The sequence below is a fragment of the Oryzias latipes genome, chromosome 24 (genome assembly GCF_053564925.1).
Source record: "Oryzias latipes strain Hd-rR chromosome 24, Olatipes_Hd-rR_3.1".
Lineage (NCBI taxonomy): Eukaryota > Metazoa > Chordata > Actinopteri > Beloniformes > Adrianichthyidae > Oryzias > Oryzias latipes.
This window is the reverse complement of record NC_136260.1, coordinates 22,185,929-22,211,403: the sequence shown is the minus strand read 5'-3', so window position 1 is coordinate 22,211,403 and position 25,475 is coordinate 22,185,929. Positions and strand designations below refer to the sequence as shown.

Here is a 25,475-nt window from a genome sequence, read left to right as displayed (position 1 = left end):
TCACCCACGCCGAGGTACATTGTGTTTTTAACAGGTTTGTATTTGTGATGTAGAAAACATACGCTGGGTGGGCCACCAGCTCCCTGCTCCGCTCCATTCTGATGCTTCCACCTGTAGACAAACAGATCCATGAACGTCTTTGTTTTCCTGGTCTGAGCCGGAATCTGGATCTAAACTAATAGATCTGGATAGCTCTGACATTTATCACCATGTTTGTTGCACGGGTAACGTCAGGTTGGGGTTGCTAGCGGGACAGAGTGTACACAAAAGGATGATGGGAAATGAGCACACTTCTGCCCACATCTCAGAGGGGAATTTCTAATGAAGTCCTTCCGCTCTTCAGAAACTATGTTCTAGAAAACTACAGATTATTTGGACTTTGGCTAAAAACAGCATCATCATAATTAGAAGACCACTGCTTTGAAATTATATATCAAAACATGATCGGAGGGGGTCTTGAAGCCCCAAATGTATCTTTTGACTTCCGAATTGAAGCACAGTTGAAATTGAAAACTGCTAAAGTCATGGGGCACGAGAAGCTTTTTAGTTTTATTCACTGAAATGGAAAATCATCCAACTTTACAACCAAAGCTAAACACCCGGGCTTCAATCGATTAGACTTTTGTGTTTAGTAAATCCTCACAACCAGCAACAGGGATAAGGTTTCTCAAACATTCAGGATTTTATGCCCAATTTAGTCTTCCGTAAAGGTTTTGGATCTATTTTGGAGCCCCCCCCCCCTCTGTTAATTTTTTTTTGTTTGTTTAAACTAATATTTTAAAGCATTTAATTTACTGAATTCATAAAAGATTTGATATTAACACAGTTAAGAAACTGTTTACTTGTTTGTTTTTAACTTTTTTGTTTTTTAAGCTCTGAAGAAATCAATCAAAAAAATCATTTGACATGAATTTATAGAAGCTGGGACAAAAAGAGGAGTGAGGTTACCCTTTAAAACCAGTAGAAACTGGTTCAGCGTCACACATCATGGTAAGAATCAGCCATGCTTTCCTTTCAGCAACCCCCCCCCCCCCCCCCCCCCACTCCAGCACCCAAGCTATATATATCTACTTGAACTATATTCACGTTACTGGTTACTATCGGGAAATTAAGGCGCGCATCAATTACTCCCAAATGACGTAGCACGGCGGGCGCGGCCACCGACGAAGTTGGAGCAAAAACAAAGGGAAAAGGCCGAGAACAGAAGCAGTGGACTGTTTCCATGGCGACCTAATTGGACATGTCCCCATCAGGTTAAATGAAAGCGCGTCATTCTCTTTCAGTCACTTTGGCTCATCATTTCAAAAGCTGCTCTTATTCCGCCGACGCCGCATAAAAAGAAGACTGTGTGTTTTTGCTGCTCCAATTACCTTGTTGTAATCTTATCTAAGCGTCTGGCGGCGAGGACTGCGGCGTCTTTGTCCTCGCCCCTCTTCAACAACAGGACTTCATCTTCTTTTGGAGGGGCAGCGTTTATCCCTTTCGTGCGCCTCCCCCTCCTCCCTCGACTGACCCCACAGTTCCAGGTCCACGTACGACTCTGGCTGCACCATGACAACCACCACCGTTTGGGGGGGGTGTATCAGAAAATCTCGCCTTGTTCTGCCGCGGTTTGACGGCGTTGGGGTTTCGCAGCATCAGATACGCACTGTGTTGATGCAGGGCTGAGATAGGGACCGATGCGAGGAGACAAAGAGGCGTTTGTTCAGCAGCAGAACTCGGCAGCTCTGAGTGTTTTTCATTTTGTTGGGTGTCGTGACCTCCGCCTGAGGGGTCCCAGGCTTTGGCAACTAACTTGTTTTATGAGAGTGCGGGAGTCTGCATTGACCAGTGTAGCCCTGCAGGCACAGCTGCATTTCTATCACTCTTTTTTTTGCTCATTTTTTATGAACCCCCTCGCACCTTCTTGCTCATCTTCCTCTTGGATCATATTTTGATGGTGTGTCATCATGGTGTCTATAGGCAGCATCCCAGGTATCAGATTATCCAACCGATGAGGTCAGTTTTATAACGAAGCACAAAAGGAGCTCCTTCTTATGGAAGGCCAGGAGATGAGACTGTCCTCTGAGCCTTTACCTGCCTTGTTTCCCCCACCTGAGCTCCCCACCCCACCGCTCACCGCCGGTCCACGTTTGAGACGGGCAGGAAGCTGTGTTTAAAAAAAAAAGAAAAAGTTTTCCCTTTGAGAGCACCCTGTTATTATTCTCCTCCAGGCAGCAAATGGTGAGAAATGAGTGTTGTGTGTCTGTGTTGTGTTGTGTGTGTGTGTGTGTGTGTAGGGGGGGCCTAACACACCATGGGCACATGCCTCTCTGCTGGCAAACACACATGTGCTTAGAAAGACTGACAGCTGGGTATCATTGAGATGAAGGAGGGAAAAGAGGAAAATAAACCCGTCTGGCAGAATGTGAGGAGGACCAATCAGTGACAACTTGTTTCTGGAGGGTAGAAATTGAAGCTGACGCCTCGGATTGTCGTGGCGACAGTTTAGATTGCATTTTACTGTGTGGGAACGATGGCAGCCCCCTCTCACCGGGTGTTTATTTTATTTTAAACGGGAAATCTGCCTGTTTGACAAAACACGTCAGTCAGGCTCCCGAGCTGAAACACTTTTGAACGGATTTCCATTAAGAGAATGAAGCGCAGATCGCCGGGCTTAGCTATCCTACGTTTCCACTGAAAAGGTAGCCTTAAATAAAACAAACTCTTCGCTGATGCCTCGTCTTCATCACATCCACAAATAGGCAGTGCCGATAAACGAATCTGACCTTTCTGAGCCCTCTGCATGATGTCATTGCAAATGGATTTGATTCGTTCTCCTCTCGTCAATCTGAACCCAATCTTTCGCCATGGCAACGCACGTTAAATGTATTTAAAATCTATTTATAGATGAGCTGAAGTATCTCCCATTCAAAACCCTTCACTCAATATTTGGTTTAGGCACTTTCAGCAGCCTTAAATGACTTTTGCGTCGTTGCTTGGCTCCTTCCCTCGTCAATCCTAACCTGCTCGGACGGGTAGCATCAGCGCAGAGACATCTTTGCGTCTGTCTGATAACTGTGCCTGCACTCTGGGGCTTTCAAAGTTTTCTGCTGTTTTCTGTTTGCCCCACTCAAACGTCAGCCTTCACCTTACCCCCAGAGACCTAACAGATCCAAGGACCTCTCAGAGAACGTCCTCCTGGGAGGATCCTTTCGTCGTCGTCGTCGCCGCCACCGCAGCTTGGCTGAAGTTCAGAGCTCGCTCTGCTACGTGCATCTGTTCCATTTTTCAGCACATGGGCTGCCACCTTAAACGATGACGCAAAGCTTCCGACCTGCGACAGGAGCCTAATTATGTCCACACTTCTTCTTCTTTGGCTTTCAGCTGCTCCCTTTCGGGGTCACCACAGCCAATCATCTGTCTCCATCTGACCACATCCTCTGTGACACCATCCACCCACCCACACGCACGTCGTCCTTCACTATGTCCATAAACCTCCTCTTTCCTCAACATCCTTTGACCTCATTTGACCTCTGTTCCTCCTCTCAAACGTCTCCATCTGCTGCCCTGCATTCATCATCTACCATGAACGGGATTCATTCCTGATCCGTCCTGGTCTCTCCCAAAGAGAACCTGGACATCTTCATCTCTGCCTTCTGTCTCTTTCTGAAGCTACGTTCACGCCGGCCTTCAAGCAGACGTAGAGTCAATGTGAACGCACCGGGTTCTAAACTCAAAGAATGTCCTGATCCGGATCTTTTGGCCCCGATCCGATTTATCCGAGTCATTTGATCTGGAGTCTCTGCGGCGACACCAGGTCTTGATCCAAGAACATACAAATGCAAAATAAACAGGTCCAGTTTGGTCCGTATTTTGATTTTTTTGACTAAAAGTACTAGTTAACTGTTAAGTAGTAAAAACAAAGACAGTTTGGAGCTTCAGAACATTTTTTATATTTGATTCAAATCTCCACTTCAAATGAAAAACAATAACTTTCATCCAAAAACGTTGTTGTAGCATAAATGTGATGATGAGTAGTCATGACTAGATCAAATCAATGTGACCATTTTGGATGTTTTTGTGAGAGAATGGGATCTTTAAAATGTATTTAAGTATTTTTATCACCTTTTCTCTGAGCCTGTCTCACAGCAGAAACAAATCTATTTATAGAAACAAAATCGGATCGTAATTCTGTTGAAAAAGAGAAATATTGAGCCTGAAAGTTCGAATCTGTGAATGTCTTGCTAATTTTACTGAACCGTTTTTGTGCGCCTCCTGCTCGAGCTAGTGTTGTATTCTGTTGCGTTTACGACAATAAAATGTCGTAATCCGTTCACGACATGTTGACTTCTAATCTGTATAATTAGCTTGAATTAGCTGATCGAAATAAATAAAATAAATACCCAATCCCTAGATGGCGTCCCTTTTATTACCTGGAAGTGTCAACCGTTTGATAATTGATTATGGAGGAGAAACGAATAATTGCAGTTTGTGGAACCAAATCTAATATTTATCAGAATAGAGCTGTGAAAGAAAAATCCGGGAGCAAGGTGCACCAGATTTGCCCCGCAAGCCTCTTCCAACTGTGGATGGTGGACATGCGCTAGTAAACAGTAGTAGAAGAAGATGAAGAAGAAGCCCCTCCCTGCTTTTCCAGTGTGAACACCAAGAGCTATGTTAAATGGTAAATGGTAAATGGCGTATACTTATATAGCGCTTTCTACCTTCTTACAAAGGCCCAAAGCGCTTTACAGTCACAGTCCCATTCACCCATGCACACACACATTCACACACTGACGGCGGTTCAAGAACATCCGTTATTCTCTTCCTCATTTCTGCGTCTACTACTCTTTTCTCATAACTTCCTCGCCAGAGCACAGCCCATAATGTTATGTAATGTTATGGAACGCCGCTATAAGGTTAGCAGCGTCATAAAATCAGCTTGTTGTTGTCGTTCGTGGTCAGTGGATGACCATTTCTCTTCCTAAATCTGATGACATAGTACCGTAAAGAAACCAGGTTAACTCTCAGTTTGTTCTGAGGCGGTGGATGTGTTGTTGACGTCGCTGCACGTCTCAGCAGAAATGAGTGGCAGCATCCTTCTACTGCCCCTTGTGGAATGATGATGCACCACAGGGCAGAAAACATGGACTAAGTTCTATTCAATGGGTCCTTAAGGAAAGTTTGGATCATGCTTATGAGATGGCGGTCTCAAAAATGATACGAATAGCGGTCAGAAAAAATATTTTATGAACTTTTTTTTTTGCCTTTCAGGCATCATTTACTTTTGTTAAACTTTTTTTTTTTTTTTTTGTTTGACGTTTTTGGTATTAAGTCCAGAGCATCGCTTCATGCAGCTGCCGTGCAGTAATCAGAAAGGCAGCAGCGGCGCCTCCGACCTCAGGGCTGACCCGTTAATTAAAAAAACGTCAGACTCCTCAGCAGGAAGAGGAGGACCGCCGATTAAACTCCACCTGCCGCCTGCTTCCACATGACGGATGACCATCCACCGTATCACAACTGCTTTTTTAAGTGTGGGAGTTCTTATGTTTGTGCTTGGTGAAGGAAACTTTATTTCAACGTTTTTCTGGATTCACGACGGCATTGTTGGACTCAAAGTGCAGTTTTGTTTCCTATCATCTGTGACTCTCCTCAGGTGTGCCATACCGGATTATACGAAAAGCCCAGAATGCATTATTCCACCTGTTCATTCATGTATTGCCAGCGTGTGCCTTGTGCTTTTTCTTTTTCTGGATAAATCTATGAAAGTGCCAACCGGCTTAATGCAATTGTGAATTATTGGGACTTGGGTAACTGTTTTATATCGCTTCCAAGCCCAAACAGATTTTGAAGTGGAACCCAATAAAGCCTCCGTGATTTATGAACTGTTCTTTTTCTCGGGCGCAGGTATCCATTCCCTCCTTTCTTCTCCGTCTCTTTCAAAGCATCTGGAGACTGGCGTCTCTGCGAAGTGATAAGGAGAATGTTGATGATGATTGTTTTGTTTTTTTTGTTTTTTTCATGCAGCAGAAGAGGAAGAAATGGAACATATTGAAGCCGTTAAAGTGTGAAAGACTCAGACAATAGCTATGTTTTCTCATTTTTTCCCCCTCTTCTCTTTCTTTCTCTGTCTCCTCATATCTTTAGATAACAAATATGCCCCTGCAGTGAGTTTAAACGGTTTTATATTCATCCTGGGAGGAGCCTACGCTCGAGCTACTACCATCTATGACCCAGACAAAGGCAACATCAAGGCTGGTCCCAACATGAATCACTCACGGCAGTTCTGCAGGTAAGAGATAATTAATGGAGCAGCAGCGGAGGCAGGAGAAAAGTCCTCAAAAAGCTTCTGCTAAAGCTCCGGCTGCAGGTTTGTCTTCAAAAAAAATTCAAGCTCATTAGTAATCCGTCAGTCTTTGTGTGGTGGTGCACAGTGAAGCCAAAGTTTGGCCAATTCATCCAAACTACAACAAAATCTGATCAAACTTTATTTCAAACTTTACTTCATGCAGAGGTAATGTGCTTTACAGGCATTAAACACCTGAGTGGCCACTGCTACATGCAATTCAGTTTCCCCTTTTGCCCCTGCACCCCTACCTAGTTGTAGCTGCATAGAAATATTGTTTTTTTTAAATGCCGGCTTTTCTGCCAGTTTATCTCCATAGCAACCAGTTATTTTTTTGGTTGCCTGGTGGTGACGAACATATCATATTATCCTTTGTGCTATCTTAGGCACTTTACCATTGGGAGTTGGGTCATCTAGACCCACTAGACAGTGCGCTGAACCTTTTTTCTTCAATGATTTGTGATCTTCACTGGTGTCCATGGATTACATGAAATCTTTCCACCTTTATCCACCTTTGTCATGGTAGGGAGAACACGTCAATGTAAGGGTGGGGTCATCTAAGATAGCCCAAGGGTTATATCATTTCGTTCAGCTTGAGCTGAGGGAAAAGACACTGTTGTGAGCTCGCCATGCTAACTCCGTTTCAAATCTACAAACATTAAATCGACATCTCGAGTTACGTCGTGTTGTCGACCTGTTTAGAAACATTTTTGTGGTCTTAGGCTGTCATTTATCTGATCAAATCGATCATTTCTGGACACAAATTAGCATTTTGTACTCATGAATTATCATTTTGTGGATACGATTTAGGATTTTCTTCGCAGAAATTAGCGTTTTTTGTGAAACAAATTATTTTGCGTGCTTGAATTAACACTTTGTTGGCACAAATTCAGTTATTGTGGGCACAAACAAACATCTGCTATTTTTTTAAAGTGACATTCTTTCTAATCCTAATTTTTTTCTGATATTTTTTATGTAGTTTAAGTTATAAACTGACCAATCAGATGCCTCTATTACAAGTAAGTGGTCTCACTGCGAACATGTAAACTCCTGATTGGCAGAGAGTGGTCGCCATGGAAACTAAGACTCACTCAAACCAGTGACTTAAATTCAGTCGGTGCAGTTCTCTGATTAGAGGACCTCAAGGTCTCATAACGTAAAGTCAAATCAGATAAATGACGGCCTAAGACCATATAAATGTTTCTAAACAGGTCGCCAACATGACTTAACTCCAAAAAATGCTAAATTAACTTTCTGAGTTTACTGAAAGGAGGCAAAACAAATGGGCAGATTTAATCAAGCATGAATCTAGTTTGAATAATTACAAAGCTGTTTGCTTCATTTCTTAATTTGGGGAGGCGTTGGCTTCACTGGCTCACTCAGGGGGTTGGTGTTTTTGTCTGCGTTTAAAATAAAATAAAAAAGAATCTGCTACTTTCAGTTGTGGACACATCATAGCCGTTGAAGGGAGCTAAATGAAAACGAGCAGCAGTGGGATCAGTCAGCTCCAGCTACTGAGGTGTGCAGTTTCCTCCGTAATGAACTCGGATTTCTGGCTTGTTTTTAATTTCGTTTTGCAGACAACAAATAAATAAATAAAAAAGAAAAAGCGGGAGCATGCATGAAATACATTTGGGAGGCAATTACATACGGCGATCTTGTGTGCAGAACGCACGGCATAAATCATGTTGTCAGAGTTATTGATAAGCTGCAGCAGCTCATGCCGGGCAGCTGTTCTGCTACATTTAACTAAGTCTGACACTAGAGAGGCGGAGATGCAAGAAAGCCCGGAGAACAAGGACCAAATGGATGCTCAGGCACTTCCACGTGTCTGCAGTGGAGGGCTCCTGTACAGAGGATGGAGTCTGGCAGGTCATTGTGCAGGAGAGCAGATATTCTGCCCCTGTGAAGGGCCGCACCTGCCCCCCTGTTTATCTGAAGGAGCAGCCTCCAGGCTTTTGCCCTCTCCACTTTGGATCAGCTGTGTTTTTCTTTTTCTCCCCGAGTAGAATCGGGCTTTATGTAATAATCTTTCCGAGTCCCCGCGGTGTTGTGGGTTTGTGCACGCCGGGTATGTGTGCGAGCGTGCACCTTATGTAAATGCAGACCGTTCCAAAGCCCAACAGGAGGACAAAGCCCTAATCAGCTTACAGCCTAAGTTTTAATCCTTCCTGCACACAAACTCCTGCTTCTGTTTCTCATAGAAAACGTGGATATTTGTACAGATATTTGCTTTTTCATCAGCTTTCCTCACGTGCCCTCCAGAAAGAACGCGCACGTTTACCTGAGCCTCGTTAGGGAGCGTCAGAAAAGCGCCGTCGCACAGCCGCTGCCTCCAGCGCCGCAGTGTTAGCAGAGGCTTCGTGCGGCTCTGTTGGTAGGGCGTGATCAAAAAGATGGATTCCTCTTCAAAGTCCTGGCTATCATTTAAGCTTTAAAAAGAAGTTGTCTGAAAACAAAGCTGTTTCTTCTGACAACCATAAACATCTGAAGGATGAAGTCTTTTGTTTTTTCTACCTACAATGAATAGAAACATGAATTTCTGCTTATTACGGAGTCCTGAACATGCAATTAAAAATAACAAAAAGAAATTGTTCATTAAATTGATCATTTCTGGACACAAATTATCCTTCTGTGAGCAAGAACTATCATTTTGTATGAACAAATTAGTATAGTGTGTCCACAAATTAACATTTTCTGCAAATGAGTTACAATTTTTTTGGGCACAAATTAGTATTTTGCGCAAACAAATTATTATAAGGCACAGATTCACATTTTGCATGCACAATTTAGCATTTTGTGAAACAAAAATTGGCAGTTTGTGTGTGTGTGCACAAATTAGCATTTTTTCCCCCCACAAATTAACTTTTTGTGCACATGAATTATCATTTTGTGGCTGCGATTTAAGATTTTCTTCACAGGAATTAGCATTTTGTGTGAAACAAATTATTTTGCGTGCATGAATTAACATTTTGTGGGCACAAATTTGAATTTTGCGTGCATTCATTAGCATTTTTTGCAGACAAATTGTCATTTTCCTCACATGAATGATCATTTTGCGGTAGTGAATTTGAATTTTCTGTTCATGAATTAACATTTTGTGGGCACAAATTAGTGGTAGGATTTTTTTAAGCTTAGATACTAACAATATTTAGACAGATGGAGCTCAGGTGCTCACGAGGACCACCTGGGATGTCATCTCTTTCTATTTGGCACTGAAAGCTTTAAATCCCAAAAAATGATGATTTTCTTTTTGGGTTTTTTTAGCGCTGTTGTCCTGGACGGGAAAATCTACGCCACAGGAGGCATCGTCAGCAGCGAGGGTCCCGCCCTGAGCAACATGGAGACGTTTGACCCTTGCACCAACTCTTGGACACTCCTGCAGTCGCTGCCCTGTCCGCTCTTCAGACACGGCTGCGTGGTCATCAAGAAGTACATCCAGAGCGGCTGAGGCGGCGTGCACCGGGCCGATGGCTTAGCCCCGCCCACCCATTCAAACAAAAGCCTGTGCAGAATGTACTCATGTTCCGCCAATGCCGTGTGACGATGCCTGTGGTTGTAGGTCATCCGTTCATCCAGCAGGGGCACTCTTAGTAATTCCGAAGCTCTTTGGAATCTGATTTTTGTTGTTTTCGTCTCAAACGAGAGCCATAGCGGATCCACAGCTCGCGTTAGCTAAAAAAAAAAAAAAAAAAGTCTGTAGCTTCCATAGATGTGGGTCAGCAGGATCTACTTTTTTTTTTTTGACAAACCTGCAACTGTTTTCCTTTTCATCCCTGATGAGGTTCTTCCCTGTTCTCCGTCGGGAAGCTAAATTCCTGAGGTGAGGATTTATGAGGTAATGTCAGAAGCAGGTTTTGAACCGTGCGACCCCAACGCTGGAAAAGCTCAGCAGATCTGGGTCAGATAGAGAGGAGTTTTTTTCTTTTGTTTCCTTAAGATTTCATCAGGAAAACTGGTTCTCCTGCAGGGTGACGTTCACCTTTTCTTCTTTCTGGAACCAAGAACATTCAGAGAGAAGGATTTCTGCCGTCCTCTCATGTTTGATTACAATTTGGGAAACTCCCTTTCAGAAAAAACAAAAGCACAATATTCATTTGTTCTCCTGGTGATCATCTTTTTCTTTCCCTTTTGTTTTCTACAACTGTTTCGTTATTCTGTAAATACAGGAAGGAAATATGTATATTTTAAAACTTGAATCAATTCTGTATAAATGTTTTTAGAAAAAAAGAAACCCTGATAGACTGGATTAAAAAAAACTGTCTGTAAATCTGTACCCCCCCCCCAAAAAAAAGAAGTTATTATTGAACCCTAATAGATATACCTGAACATGAACGGACTGACGAGTTTTTTTGTACATTAAAATCTACTGATTTCCACTGAAAACAAGCGCTTCAATCTGCAGTTTGCACCTTTATTCAAGTATATCACAGCAGTTTATTTAGAAATACAGTAAATTCCAAATATAAGTTACACTAAAGTAACAATGCAAACAGCCTTGTCAAATACACAAAACTGACAAAAGAAAGATGAACATGACTGGAACACAAAAGGAGAAGAGAACCCACCTTTCCCTCCCAGCGCTCCGGATTAAATCCTCAACTACCGGACAAAAACTGGCGGTTAGTCCAAACTGGCTACAATTTAAAAGAATAAAAAAATAAAAAAAATAGGGGGATCACAATGTGTGACATCAACTATCCACATCTTACATCCAGGTGTGTGTTTTTTTTCTTTTTTAATTCTTTTTGGCAAAAAAAAAAAAAGTGGAGATGACATGACAGCAAGTCTGGTCCTGTTCTCAATCTTCTCTTTTCTTCCAGTTCATCTGTAACCACTGAATGAAGGAAAAAAATACAAAAAAAAAAAAAATACAAATCCTGGTAAACCTGAGAGACCTGTAAACCCCCCCACCAAATCAAGCTGCTACACAAACGCTACACAAGTTGACAAAACGGAAAAGACGGACGTTTAGAATCTTCCAATTCTGTCAAATTTCATAACAAAAAAAGGTGGAAATCATTTGCAATAAATAAAAAAAACATGAGATGACAGACAGGTAAGCGGGGGGGGGGGGGGGGGGGGGCAGGTGTGTGCAGAGTTCTCAGTGTCCAAATACAGAAAAGAATTTTCATAAACTGATAAATTAATGCTAGAAATCAATCATCACCTGGCTCAAATGCAAACATGCGTCCATCAACTCTTGGATTACTGCAGCGGCGGCGCTCGCACTGATCTGGTACCCGCCGCCGTACGGTGGATGTCACAACAGTATTTTCTTTAAAAAGGAGGAACAAAGAAACAAAATACTGCTTTTGTACCCAGTAAACAGATTTCGCAATAGAATAAATTACGCTGAGGTAGCATTGGTTTCCTCCTCTCTGCAGTAGTCCAAGTGCTAACCTGTAGTCGCCAGTTTGCATACGCTCTTATCACCTGGAGCTGAGGGGGGCGGGGCAAAGAAGGCAGAGGTGAGCTTCAAGGAGAGGGGAGCCACAGAAACACAGGGAGAAGGCGAACGCTTGGCCACAGGTGAGAACCCACTTCCCCTTCCGTCAGGTGTGGAAGGAAGAGAGCAGAGAAGATGAGCACTGCCTAGAATGGCCTCCATCCGTCACAAAGAAGACAGCGTAACAGAAAGGTAGAAACAAACGTCTAGATGTTTTCTCAAAACACTTCAGCACCTTTAGGGGGAGAACGCTTGGCACCCTTTCCTCGCATTGTTCCTTTTTTTTTTTTTTGCATATGAAGCACAGAGGAGGCCGCTCCACCACATGCACGATCTGTAACATTTGAAGAACCTCAGATTTCTGTTACCGGGCCTAATGGCTTCAACGATTTCATTGGTTGGAACCCGACCCGCATCAAATATTCCACCAAATCCATTCGTCTCAAAGAGGTTGTGTTTTTTTTTTGTTGTTTTAAATAAGGCACACGCTAGGCAGTGCAAACTACAGACGCCTTCCGATTTGTACCGCTTCCAGTTCCCTCCGCCCAGGGGGGGGGGGTTTGCGGATGAAGACCCGACTGTGGGCCCAGCTTCCTCCTGCTTGTTCTACGGATCGTCCCGACATCCGCGGTGATGGCGAGGATGCGGATGGTCCCGCTGTGCTGACCTCCTGGAGGATGTGCTGGCGGTCAAGCGCCTTTTGTTCAGGGCGAGGGGAGGGGGGGGGGGGGGGCCTCGTTGGCGGCTCAAGTACGTAAAGAGTCAAGTAGATCGAAATGGCAGAGAGAATGAGCTGCGCGATGGCGAGGAATCCGGTGGAGGGTCGGTGTGGATTCAGACGTCTGCTGGTGGAGGTCTGAGCGTTTCTGGAGAGCTGCCTGCTGTGTGGCGGATAAAAGGTTAGCACCCGGGTTTAGCACCTCTGGTGGTTGTGGAGTGTGCGTGCACACTGGGAGGGGGGTGGTGGTTTGGTTGTGTAGGATGGATCTGGATCCGGCCAGGTTCCTGAGTCGTTAGCACCGTGGAAAGTCGCCGCCCTGCTTTACCGAGCCACAGCAGGACGCGTCAATGTCTTTAGTGTGACGGGCCGGACTCGCGGCGGCCCGGCACAGTCTTTGTGGTCCCCGGCGGTTTTGGCGTCTCCGTCTCACAGGAATGTATGGAAATGCTGGGTTTTCTCCTCCATCTCCTGCGCAACAAAAACAAGCACATCATGTCAACACAATCTCCGCTAACACCCCAAAACCGTGCGTGCATGTGAGGCGTCTGCTCGCCGTGCCTTAAATATGACTTGGAAATTTCCCACAGCAAACAGCTTTCACCGTGATAAATGATGTAAAACGCCAAGCGAAGCTGTGCTAAAGTACGGCGGGCAATTTTTCTCAGCATGAAAACAGCAGAATTTGACTGAATCTGAGCAGCATCAGAGGAAGAGATGGATGATCGACTGCAGCAGACCGTGATTAATGCCTCCAAGATGTTTCCTCATCTGAATGGCTGATCGGGGTCTCCCACACCCCCCTGCATGATAGCAATTTCTGCAAAAGTAACAACTATCAACTTTGGCAAAAAGCTATTTTACACTTCTGAGCTGTTTGTGATAAAGCGCAGCGTCGCACAGGATTATGTGGCACCACCGGAGATAAAAACAGTCAACGTCTTTTAGGGAGGCCATTAGAGTGAGATTGACCTGAAACTAACCAACTCTGAACAGTACTCTACGTTATTTTCAGCTCTTTATTTAAAAAATATTCACTCGCCAGCCTTAAGCGTGAAGCCTGACTATTAGAAATGAGGGAATCGGACAACCAGAGTGTAGTTTGTGCGGTCGTCCTACAGGCACTTGTGTATTTTTGTGCGGTCAGTAAGGAGGAGTACACGCACCTCGCCAACGCCTCTACAAGGACACAGCGTACGCCAGAAGAGCCTACAGCTTTCATTATTCCGTGTAAGTGCGTGTTAATGTGCGCAAACTTTGGGCTCCTGCATTCAAATCTCTCTTCCAGTTTTTGAGCTCTACGTACAAAACGCACAACCGTTGGATTAACTTTGACCAATCGGGGTCTCCCGTCATGAGTGACATCCCCGTTTGATTTGCCGAAGTGCCAACCGTTTGTAAATTGATCGTGGAGAAGGAATAAATAATTGCGGTTTGTTACGGCGTGTTCGGAGCTTCTGAGACGGCAACAACAATGGTACGGTCCATTTACACGACATCCCCAATCTGATAAAAGTGGTGTTTTGGGTGTTTTTTAACATGCTCTTGTGGCATAATTAAAGAAAAGTAAGCTCCAAATTGCACTTCTGAGTATTTCTTTACTGAAATCCTGGATAATCAGGAGCAGACATAAAAAATGCTGTTTGAAAAAGATCCTATTTGTGCCTTTTTGGCTTCATTTTCCATGAATGAAGCCATTTTCCGAGCTAGCATCTGGCCGAAAAACCCCACAGCTGGAGAGCTCCAATGTCATTTTAGGTTCTGTACGCTAGCAGGAGGGAGGGTAAACAGAGAACTCTCAGCAGCAGGAGGATATAAGCCTAACATTCTCGCCCACAACTTTATAATGACCTGTTGGCGCTCTGCAGAAACAGGTTTTTAAGATTTTGGCTAAAAACGGCAGAATCCTAATTAAAAGGCCGCTTTGAAAATAGATCAGAAGGTGATCGGTGTAAATCCCCCCAAAACTCTCAATGCACGGCGGTTCAAACCCCCCACACAGGTGCAGGCAACGTAGCACTGGGAGTTTAATTTGCTCAGATGTTTGAAAAAACTGACAACTCCTCCAGCAGAAAGTGTCGCCGGCAAATGTCAAATGTTTTGCTGAAGTCTGCTCGGGCAGCAGAAGGCCCGAGACGCCGTTCACTCCACCTGCTGAAAGGTCATCTCTGCAGGATGAGCCGCTCCCAGGGGAGGACGAACGTGCGGCTCCATGTCACTCCATCTCAGACTCCAATACCCACACTGCACCAGTGCACCAACAACTGCTCAAAAATATGAACCGCATCCAGACTCCTCCACTCCACCATCTGACCCAACGCCGCACCACCTGGCTGACCGTCAATCCCTCCCCACGCCGCCATCCGACGCACCAAGGTGCGGCAGCAGATGGGGCGCCGCTACGGCGCTCATTCTGCCATGTACTGCTGTCAAAACCTCTTGAAGGTAAACTAGAAAAGTCATGAGGGCGAAGGTCACTTGCCGCCAAAGACTTTAACACAGAAGAAAGCAGATTCTAGCCAATTAATGAAGCTCTACCAGTACTTTAAACACAAAAAACCTCCATCTTTGTCGGCTGTATTGAGGGAAACTAGTCAGAGAAATCCAGAAAGCTCCTCCCTGTCATTGATTGCTTTGAGGTCCACATCCATTTCCTGTTCCTGTCAAGATCTCGTCCTCAGAGTACAAAGACGTCTTTATTCCCACCAGAGAGATTCGTCTCCTCAGATACGAGCTCCTCTTTTCACGGTAAAACCATTCAAGCAGCCGTATAACAACTTCTGCCGCCTTGTTCTCCCGCAGGAAATTCAAATCTGAAAAATGACTCCCCTCCCTCGCCGGAATAAGATAAACACACCTGCCTTTTGCACCGCAGCAAGTGACAGATTTGGCTCCGACGTCTTTCATAACTGCTGTTGAGGAAGTTTCAACCTCTTTGGGTAAGAAAACCAAACACTCTGCCAACGGTCTGATCAAATTGGAGTTAGAAAACGGAAATGAAAAAAAGCTGTTAGGAAGCAGAACGTCCAAAAACATCAGAAAGCGGATAAATATTCAGAAGTGAGTGATGATCACTGAATAACGCCTGTGAAGAAAAACTCAATCGTAAAGGTTGATTGTCTTCTAAATTGCTGCAGCTGGAACAACAACCGATAGTTTTGGTGATTTGATTCGGACATTTTGACAGATTTCTTGCAAATAAACAAAAAGGTTCAACGTGTTTGTTACTGCAAAACAGAATAAACGTGTTTTCCTTAGACATTTTCATAGGAAAGGAGCAAACTTTTTTTATTAAAGAAATGACATTTTCAGAAGTGATTATTATCCGTCGCACCTTAAAAGTCGGATGAGGCTAAAGTTAGCGTCCAGTTTGACGGCGTTGGGTCACGGAAGCATCTGTATCGCGTGATGATGGCGTGCAAATACACCTTAAAGCAGCTGCAAATATTTTACAGAGGTTAACGTTTCCCTTAAAAGTTAAGGGAAACTGGAAGCTGAACCCACCGTGAAAACATTGTCTGACATTACGGCCGGGAAAAAGGTGGGTAAAGACCACGGCTCCAGAGTACAAGTGTCATCAGGACGTGTGATGTGTGCCTCTAACCTCCAGTAGCCGGGTCTTGTCGTACTCCCTGCGATGGTGGTAGACGCACTGGCTCAGGAGAGAGTAGAGCCTCTCCAGCTGTTCCACGCTGAAGCCCTCGCTCTTCTTCACCACCTTGTCCAGCAGAGCCTGCAAGGCAACAGTCCAACACATGAGAAACACTGTACAGGAAGAGAAGTCCTTGTGTAAGGATACAATCATGAATTTGATCAATCAAATCTGCCAAACAGGTTCTAACGATCACGTGGTGAAAGCCAGTCATGAACGGAACCAGAATCCGGTTTAAAACTGAGTGAGGAACATCCAAACGGTGCTACCAAGGTGGAAGATCTTTTAATGAAGCAACAGCACTGTCTCTACCGGACCAGGATCTCAAATCAAATGGCGATTCCCGACGTTCCAGCTGGAAGGATCGTGGTCTGCCACGGGAAAAAGCCACATGCCAGACACAAATATACCCATCTACTGACCTCAGACGTCTGGACAGTAGAGATTTCCTCTTTTGTTCATTTCTAATCAAACTTTAGTTCTAAAACACTTCTCATCCATTGGTAGCACAAAGAGCTAGTTTTCTTCCCCAACCAAAGCATTTACTGCTGTCTGTTGATGAACAATGAACTTTTCCGTCTTTCAAGGCTTCTATTTACAGCATTTCTTCTCACCTAACTAAAACTTCTGCACATGATTCCTCTATTAACGTAATGTTTAGACATTCAAACAAAAAGCCACAAATAGACCTGCAGCACGGAGAGCCGGGCAAACAAAGCACCAAGGTGGATGCTGGGAAATGCAGCGGTTGGAGGTCAGCTTTGTTCAAAAGCAATTAAGATCAGAGTGACAGCTAATTAAAGGTAATCATAATTAGAAGCCAGTTTACATTTCACTGCAACTTTAATTAAAACATTGGGAACAGTGGAAGGCCTTTCCGTTGACCCGCCCCTCACATTTTTACCCAAGCCGGGGCTCATCAGAAATCAGGGGGCCGGGACGCCACAGCTCAGGTAATTATGGGGATAATCAGAGGGATGTCGTGTGCAGGTGTGTACAGTGCAGGGCTTTGTGTTTGTTAGAAACACCAGACAATATGGGGAAAATTCATCTTTTTAATTCCATGTTTGCAAACCAGACACATTTTTATTTTATTTTGTTTTATTTAAAATAAATGCAGAATGTATTTATTATAATTGGAATCTTTGTATTTTTCAATTATTTTTTTAAATAAACAAAAAAATATCTATAATTATTTAAATTGATTTATAATTATGTCATTAGTATTTAATTATTTATTACCATTTTAATTATTTTTATTTGAATGCATTTAAAAATGTATGTATTCATTTATTTATTTATATATAATAGTATGCATTTAATTTTTTTATTTAAATACATTTTTTTAAATACTTTTTTCTTTTTTTAAATGTATTTATGATTGTATTCTTTATTAATGGATTTTTATTATTTTTCATTACTATTTATTATTATGTATGTATGTACGTCTGGGATAAATGAGCTATTCTGATTTTCAACATTAAACGTCTCGTCATCTGTGGTTGGATGCAGACGAAGGCCTTGCAGCTTTTTGTTGTTTTGCGTCACTTTCTTTTTTTTCTGCTCGGTTCATTGATATTGAACTTTAATAACCTGGAAAAATACAGCCTTTGAAAAACTCACACTTGCACAAGTTTATCAGGAGGAAGGAGAAAATTCAGAGGCGATAAGGCTTTCATTTGAAAAACCTCCACATGGCCGACCTAATAAGCGCCTGCTTTGATAAATAATAGGTGTACAGCCGGAAAAAAACAGACATTTCTCCAGCAGGAGCTGCAGAACTCATTTTCTTTTTTTCTTTTTTACACTCTACCATCAAGACACTTTCATGACTTCAATCCAACAATAAAACTCATAAAAAAGCCCAAATGGAGCACATCCTGGTTAGTTGCCCATTTCCACAACTCATGCACAAAAGCTCTAATTAGCATCGATAAAACGCCATGTCTGCGTGGGGGGGGGGGGGGGGGGGGGGGGGGCGGGCGTCCTGCAGCCCATTCTGGCCTTTATGGAGCATCTCTTCTCATCAGAGCCTTTCCTCCCCTGGTTCTCCATCCCAAACAACACTTGGACGCGGTAACCTCAGCTTGCTGCGCCTCCTCCCTCCATCTTCTGCTCCCCCTGAACTGATTGTGGCGGCCTAACCCCCCCACCCCCCCTTTGTCAGCTTGATCAGGATGTCGTCGTCTGTGTGGACTGAATGCTGTGTCTTACATGGGCTCAGTGACTGAGCGCGCTCACAAAAGGCCAGTAATCCCTTCCATTAAAGACCACCACCGACATGGGCCATTTAACCTCACCCCGCTCCATCTTGCCCTCCCCATCTTCACCCCCCATCCTCTCACTTCAACTCACATCTCTATCTCCAGGCGCTCCGAAACCACAGACAGAGGGCGCACGACACATGAATCTTATTTAATTAAGATTTTGGTTTTCTCTCACAAAATTTGACAAAACAGATTTTTTTTTTTTCAATGTTGCAATGCAAACTGTCAGAGGTTTGCGCTTTAATCTCTCTCTCATCATAGCTGGAAAAAAATGTATACATTAAAAAAAATAGATATATAAAAAGGTTCAATCGTGGAAGTTCTTCATCATTAAAGCCAAAGTTTTCTCTTCTCTTTCTATAGTAAAAATACGACAAACTGGAGATCCAAACAGAGCCGTTTCCCCCGCCTGTCTAAAGACCCACTTTGACTAAAACTGCACAACAAATCACAGTTTCACGTTATCGCAAAAGTCTGCGAAAAATGCAATAAAGGGATTCCTTAAAAAACAATCTTGAAGTATTTAACTAATGAAATCCCTTCCTTTATGCATTAACCAATCGGATTGACTCCTTTACATCACTGACCAATCAGATGGAGCCCTTTTATAAGTTAGATGTTCGCCTCCTATGTAGACCAGGGTCATTTGGAGTATAATTAAAGGTATGTTGACTTTTATTTAAATGAAACTGTTGCAGAAAAATGCAAATGAAGTATTTAGTTGTTTTGCTGTTGGCTCATGTACTTCCAGTCCCTAGTTTATGGTGTTTTTTTTAACATCTTGTAGGTTTTTTCCGATGATGGAAAATTAGGCTCAAAATTGAATTTGTAAACATTTCTTTATTCAAACAGATGTGAATCAGGAGTGGATGAAAAAAATGGTGGAAAAATACTGAGAGTTCTCAGCAACGTGGTGGGGAAGGGGGGCGGGGTTGTTCTCTGCCAACAACCCACCAACAACTCAGAGGGGAATTTCTAACAAACTACTGCCGCTCTGCAGAAACGTATCTCTAAGAAAACAACGCAGGTTTTTAGCTAAAAACGGCATAATCCTACTTAAAAGCCCACTGCTTTGAAAATTGATCAGAGGAAGACGGACTTAAAGCTCACAGGACAACGTAAGTTTGGACACAAATCCTGAAAAACCGACAGACTCACCCAAGAACAAGTTCAACCCGATCCAAAGGACTTTCCAGAGTTAGTTTTCCAATAAAGGAAAGTCAAAGAAACACAGCTCTGGTAATGAAACCGCGCTCAAGGGGAACGGTGGAAAATATAATAACGTTTCCTTCCCTTGGATCGGGTCATCCTGAACACCGCCACGCTCGCTTCCATGTCAGCAGGTGGCTTTGTTGAAGCCTTCTTTTTCTACCGCTTAAGAAATGACGGCGTTCTGCGACTTCTGCTGCACACAAACAAGCCGTGAGCGACGGAACACGCCGGCTGCAGCTCCCAGCATGCGGCGGCGTCTCTGATCAGTGAATGTTTTTCCAGCCGCACGCTCCGGTGTGCGTCAGAGGGGAAGCCGCCGTTCAGTGGAGGACCGGGATGCATCACCAGGCATCCACAACGGCTCTACTTACTCATCACAACAAACATTTAACTGAGCATCATGGAAAACAGACTTTCAAACAGACGACACATAATCTTATTTATTAAAACAAACAAAAAAAAGTGCTGCAAAAGTATGTGATCAGAGGGGAATACGGTTTTTTACAGAGGTGCCCAAGGTGAGAAAAATGAAGCTCCAGTCTTTAGTTTATATTCCTGGAAAACCATTTAGATTTGGAAATGGTTTATTTCAGCGAAACAATGACGCATAAACAATACAACCAATAGAGTGTTATATCTATTCGAAGATGCATCAAACACAAGATAATTAGTCATAAAATGTATTGGGAAATACTCACATTCTCCAGGTAATTAATACTCTTATTCATAAATAAACGTATTTGAACGAGACATGAAGAAAATCTTAACTATAAAGATTGCCACAAGAAGTTCAATAGATTGCTTGAAAAGGGCGTGGGAGACCCCCGTTGGTTATGGTTAGGGGCGGAGCTACTGTCGTCACACCATGAAATCCGTTGGCCAAACCAGCAAAGCCAATTTTTTTGGCTGCATTCCTCTACGCCGCCCGCAACCTCCCCTTAAACAACATGAAATTACTTTTGTGTATCAAAAACCAACAAAAATGAGCTGCTGGATGACCCCCAGTGTTGTTGATGGCTTCACCTTATCTGTAGTCGCACAACAATCCGTCTACAACTCGCATTTGCCGCAACTTGGAGTGAAAACGCTCACATGAATGGCCTGAAGCGTTCTAAACCGGACCGTTCCGCCCAGTGGAAATAAGACATCTAGGACATCTAGTGATGTCCTAGATTTAATAATCTAGGACTTTGTTGAGTCACAAAAAACCAGCTTGGTCAATACAAGGTCATAAGATGAAAGAACAACCCAACCAATTCTGTCGACGGGCTTTCCTCCAACAGGAAGTCCTGACTGGCTGAAAAAGGGAAGCATCAAACCGTCATAAAAAAGAAAAAGGTGGAAATGTGTCTGAAATGGGGAGCAAAAAATACACAGCTAGATTGGATTTCTGGTTTTACTTCAGGAGGCTCAGCATCACTTCTTTGGGTTCATCTCTGAACTTCATGGAAAAGGGAAAATGCTTTGATCCAAACACCGTTTCAGTGTAACTAACAACAACTAGGCAAATATCTGCAAACACTGAAATAAAACAGGGTTTGACTGGAAGGTCTGTGTACAAACCACGGCCTCCTCCATCAAGTTCAAATTCAGACAACTCTTTAATAATCAGGAGTACAACAGTAAAAAAATAAAAAGAAAGGAGGAAGGAGCGCCGCTCGCCACGCACCAACACAAACCCGGCGGCGTGCCAGCTTCAGCACTGCCAGCAAAGATCTGCATAAACGGTGACTCTCATCCTGCGTACCGGAAATTCAATTTGTTCCGTAAGCTTGGGAAGAAAAAGCAATTATTCACAGTCCCCACTTTGCACAATCTGCTTCTTTAAGATATACCCCCTCTTTCCTGTAGTAACAAAAAAAAAAAGCCCAGATTAGAGCCGCGTGTGGCTGCTCACAGGCGCACAAAGTGCAAAGATTAATCGAGCTAAAAAGCCTGTCAGTCAGACTGAAAGGTGTGGGGGGGGGAAACCCACACATGTACCCCTGCTTTTTCCCATCATCCCTCTGGGATGTGTCAGGCTACTAGATAGCAGCTTGATAGCAGGACTTTACTTCCAAACATGCGAGGGGAGAAGTAAGCGAACATCAGAGGAACACTTCCTTTAAACCAATTACACTTCACAGAAGAAGAGGAAAAACGACGACTTCTCCACCCAATCTGATCAGAGCAAAGCGCCGTCAGGGGAGCCCACTGAGCCGAGGCTCCAATTTCCACTTGGGGTATTAGGTGGGACCGTAGCAAGACGGTGCAAAGTCCCACAGAAATGCATCAGACGCTCTGCGGTTCTGTTTTGTTTTACAAATACTGCCACATCTGGGGCAAAGAGCAGCTCATGTTTGAGCCATAAGCTTGTTTTCTTTAGCCTCAAGTAGAAAAGAGACAAACCGTTGATGGAGAAGTGTGAGGACACGCTAATTGGCTGCCTTTAAACTCAAAGAGCGGCAGGAAGTAGATGGATAGAACGGAATCACATACGGCGGAATAAAAACAGGAGAATGAATGAAGAAAGAGGATAAGCTTAAGAATTCTGGAAGCCGCTCGGCTGAGAAGGGCAGTGTGACAGCATCAGACGCAGAACAGACCTATGGATGTGGAGGAGGCTTAAGACGGGTCATGGGTGAGAGCTCCTCCACTTTCTCCACCTCACAAAAAAACAAAGAAGAAATTCTGCTTTGTGGGCCCGGATAACAGATTCTCTTCTTCAAGCTCGTGTGTTCGACAAATGAGAAACCTGATCCCACATGCAGAAAAGTTCTGAGATGGACTGTGCAGATTTTCTCCGGGCTCAGACAGATGGCCAGAAAGTCTGCACCGTATCATATATACCATGAAAACAATTGAGCGGATTCTTACTCGACACAAAAACCTCATGCAACAATAATAAGTACATTGTTCTGGATGAGGTGCAACAAAGCAGTACGACAGTTTACATCCACCAACAAGAGGTAAAAAAGTAAAAAAAATGCTTTGATAACAACGTCAAGGTTTCTAAAATGACTGCCCTTTGTGTCCAAAAGGTTTACTCATCGACTGTATCTGAGACCTGGATAATAAACAGCTGTTACTCAGAATGACCAGTCTTGATCCGATACCTTGTTGTTCCTGCTAATCCCCTTTCATTTCATGGCATATTTTATGTAGTTTAAGTTATTCAAGTTATAAACTGACTGATCAGATGCTTTAATCAAAGTAGGTGGAGCCTGTTGGCGGCCACGTCCAATGTTCAAAACATTAATCAAGCAAAATGTCGTCACAATAAGCTGTATTACACAAGGGACAAACATTTGCCTCATCATCTGGTCAAAATCAGATGTAAGAGGTGAACTTTCTCTCTGAAATTTAGCATATAAACCACTTAACTCCGCTGGTTAAGTCCTCATACAGCCGCTGCACGAGAACGAGGTCGCTGTAGGCTCAATAGCCGCTACCATGACAACGCATCACACTCCCTATCAAATCATCCGCTTCTTCTGACAAACTATTTAAAGCCTAAAAAGTACTAATAATTGATGTAATATTTATTTCTTTGGTAAACTACCATGGTATAAGCAGGACGGTGCCCTTGGAGGTGTCCGTTATCAGAGATTGTTGGCAACCGCTTCACGTCGGACAGTTCATGCCTCCACATTAGTTTCTGATAATGGGCACTTTCTGATGATTTGGGGAACTTCATGCCTAAAGGCCGTGTCACAAGGATGACATGTTGGTCTTTGGTGACACATGCATGATATATTCATACGTTTTTGTCATTCGCCGATGTCCGGGCCAGACATCGGCCAGCGGGTCTTCGTGTGAATTTGGTTTTGAGCAAATCAAAAGTTTTGGTCAGTTGAGAATTACACACTTAATGTAGTCTACGCAATTATAATGTAAATCTTACGCAATTGAATAGGATTTTTGCAAGATGAACACGCACATCTGTGGCTTTCTATGACCATTCCACCTATGTCTAACGGACGCATGTACCACTGCCTTATAACTTTTCTATCACGTTTACGGCGCACATATCATGCTAAAATTAGATAATTGACGCAGGAATCCCTAACGAATTGCAAAAAAAAAACAGCGCAATATTCCCGCACGGTTCTACGCTGATTTATGTTTATTCCTGCTTCTTCCATGGTTTTAACGTGGTTTATACACTGATACATCCGTGTAAATTTCACCTGAAAACCACAACTTTACCCCATTTTTCCATGTATATTCAAGTATTATTGATTTTCATCCGTGCAACATGCGTGTAGTGTACATTGTGGCCGTATGACACCACCTTTAGGCGGGAAAATGAATTTTCTCAGAGGTTCAAATCAGATGTAAAGTTCAGAGACACTTTTTTTGTGGTTCATTTTGCAGAAACCGAATTAAATTGTGAAACTTGTGCAAATTAGCAGAGGTTATAGTAAACCCAATACAAATGCATTCAAAAGGCTGCAAAGTCCAGAAACTGTAACAGACTGGCTGCTTTGCAGAACTTTTTTCTCGGTCTTTCTTCAATTCTGAACAAAAAAAAGAGAACCAGCAGGTCATTGGATACAAGAGCAACCAATCAAGAACCTTTAAATAAATAAAAGCGCAGCTATTACTTTTAAGAGGAGTAGAAAGTAAGCGGACATTACTCCCAAGTGCCTAATTAGCCATTTCCAAAATGTTTCTACGAGTTTTTAATTTTGGCTGATTGGATTTGAGGATTTCCATCTAAGATTTTGTGCAAACTTTAAAGTAATCAGCATTTGTAATTTAAGAGAAAAAACCTTTGCCATCTCTCCCAATCAGAACCATCTGTTACACACATTTATTCATTAAAATGCATCACATGGACGCATAACTGCTGCAATAACTGAAAAAAATCAGGAGATCAAGACCATAAAAAGCTTCAAAACTTTGTGTTATTTTTTGTTTTGATCATTTTTGTGTAACAGTTTCATCTACACTGCTCACACAGATTGTTAAATATTAAAATACTTTTGGGGCCCAAACCTTTGCAGCACCTTTTAGATATAGAGCAATAAGAAATCAAGTATAGCGAGCTGAAAGCATCTGATGTGGGGCTAATTCCAAACGAGGCGTTGCTTTCGAAAACACAGATGTACAATTGGAAAAGTCTAAACAGCCTCATTTGTAAGTTTTTAAATGACTTAACTATATTTTATTGATACTGACATTAAAAACCAACATTTCCTTTACGATTGCATGTTAAAGTCTTTGAATAGCAACTAAAATCCAACCGAATGATGGGTCTTTTTGTCCCACATTTCTGTCATACTGAAGAATTCATCGGAACTGAATAAAAGAAGAAGAAATGTACTTGAAAGCGCACATTCCACCAAAATCAATACAACTTGCAGTAAATTTACACTTGAAACGGAGCTTAAATCCCCTAAACATTGTCCTGCGTCAAATATCTACAAATGTTTAAATAACTCTGGACTTTCTCTCCAAGTCTACCTTCTCCAGTGTGCAGCTATTTAAACAAAAACTGAAAAAGAGGTTTACCAGGAGCCGCTGGTGATCAACCACGACTGGAGGAAGAGGAGGGGCTGAGTGTGGCTCTTCCTCTGCTCCTCCAGCAGGTCTCTGCAGCTGCTCTGATGAACTCTGATGAATTCTACTGGACATCAGGTTGGATCCATCTGTGACAAAAATCGAGGCTTAGGAACAGATACAGGAAGGAGAACAAACACCAGGGTCCAGTTTTCAAATCACAATTGTTCTCATTTAAAGGCCCATTCTGACAAAAAAGGTTCTTTTTGGCGTTTTTAACATGTTCTTGTTGCATTTTACTGATGTTTATAGAAAATGAAGTGTAAAATTACATTTCTGGGTATTTAATCATTCAAATAAATCAG

The 25,475-nt window shown here is 43.0% G+C and overlaps 2 protein-coding genes across 11 annotated transcripts in view; one reads left to right on the top strand and one right to left on the bottom strand.

The window, feature by feature from the left end:
- klhl29 (kelch like family member 29) overlaps positions 1 to 10,663 on the top strand; it is a 280,668-nt gene extending 270,005 nt beyond the window's left edge. For all 9 annotated transcript variants that reach the window (XM_011491437.4, XM_078943199.1, XM_004083387.5 and 6 more), the window contains 2 exons: positions 6,130 to 6,274; positions 9,596 to 10,663. In XM_011491437.4, the coding sequence (XP_011489739.1) occupies positions 6,130 to 6,274; positions 9,596 to 9,779 (329 nt within the window). In that variant the 3' untranslated portion in view covers positions 9,780 to 10,663. The remainder of the gene's footprint in view (positions 1 to 6,129; positions 6,275 to 9,595) is intronic.
- Positions 10,664 to 10,721: 58 nt separating this feature from the next.
- Positions 10,722 to 25,475, bottom strand: part of atad2b (ATPase family AAA domain containing 2B) — a 49,118-nt gene continuing 34,364 nt past the window's right edge. For both annotated transcript variants that reach the window (XM_023953092.2, XM_023953093.2), the window contains exons 26-28: positions 25,123 to 25,259; positions 16,100 to 16,228; positions 10,722 to 12,966 (exon numbers count right to left, since the gene is read on the bottom strand). In XM_023953092.2, the coding sequence (XP_023808860.1) occupies positions 12,925 to 12,966; positions 16,100 to 16,228; positions 25,123 to 25,259 (308 nt within the window). In that variant the 3' untranslated portion in view covers positions 10,722 to 12,924. The remainder of the gene's footprint in view (positions 12,967 to 16,099; positions 16,229 to 25,122; positions 25,260 to 25,475) is intronic.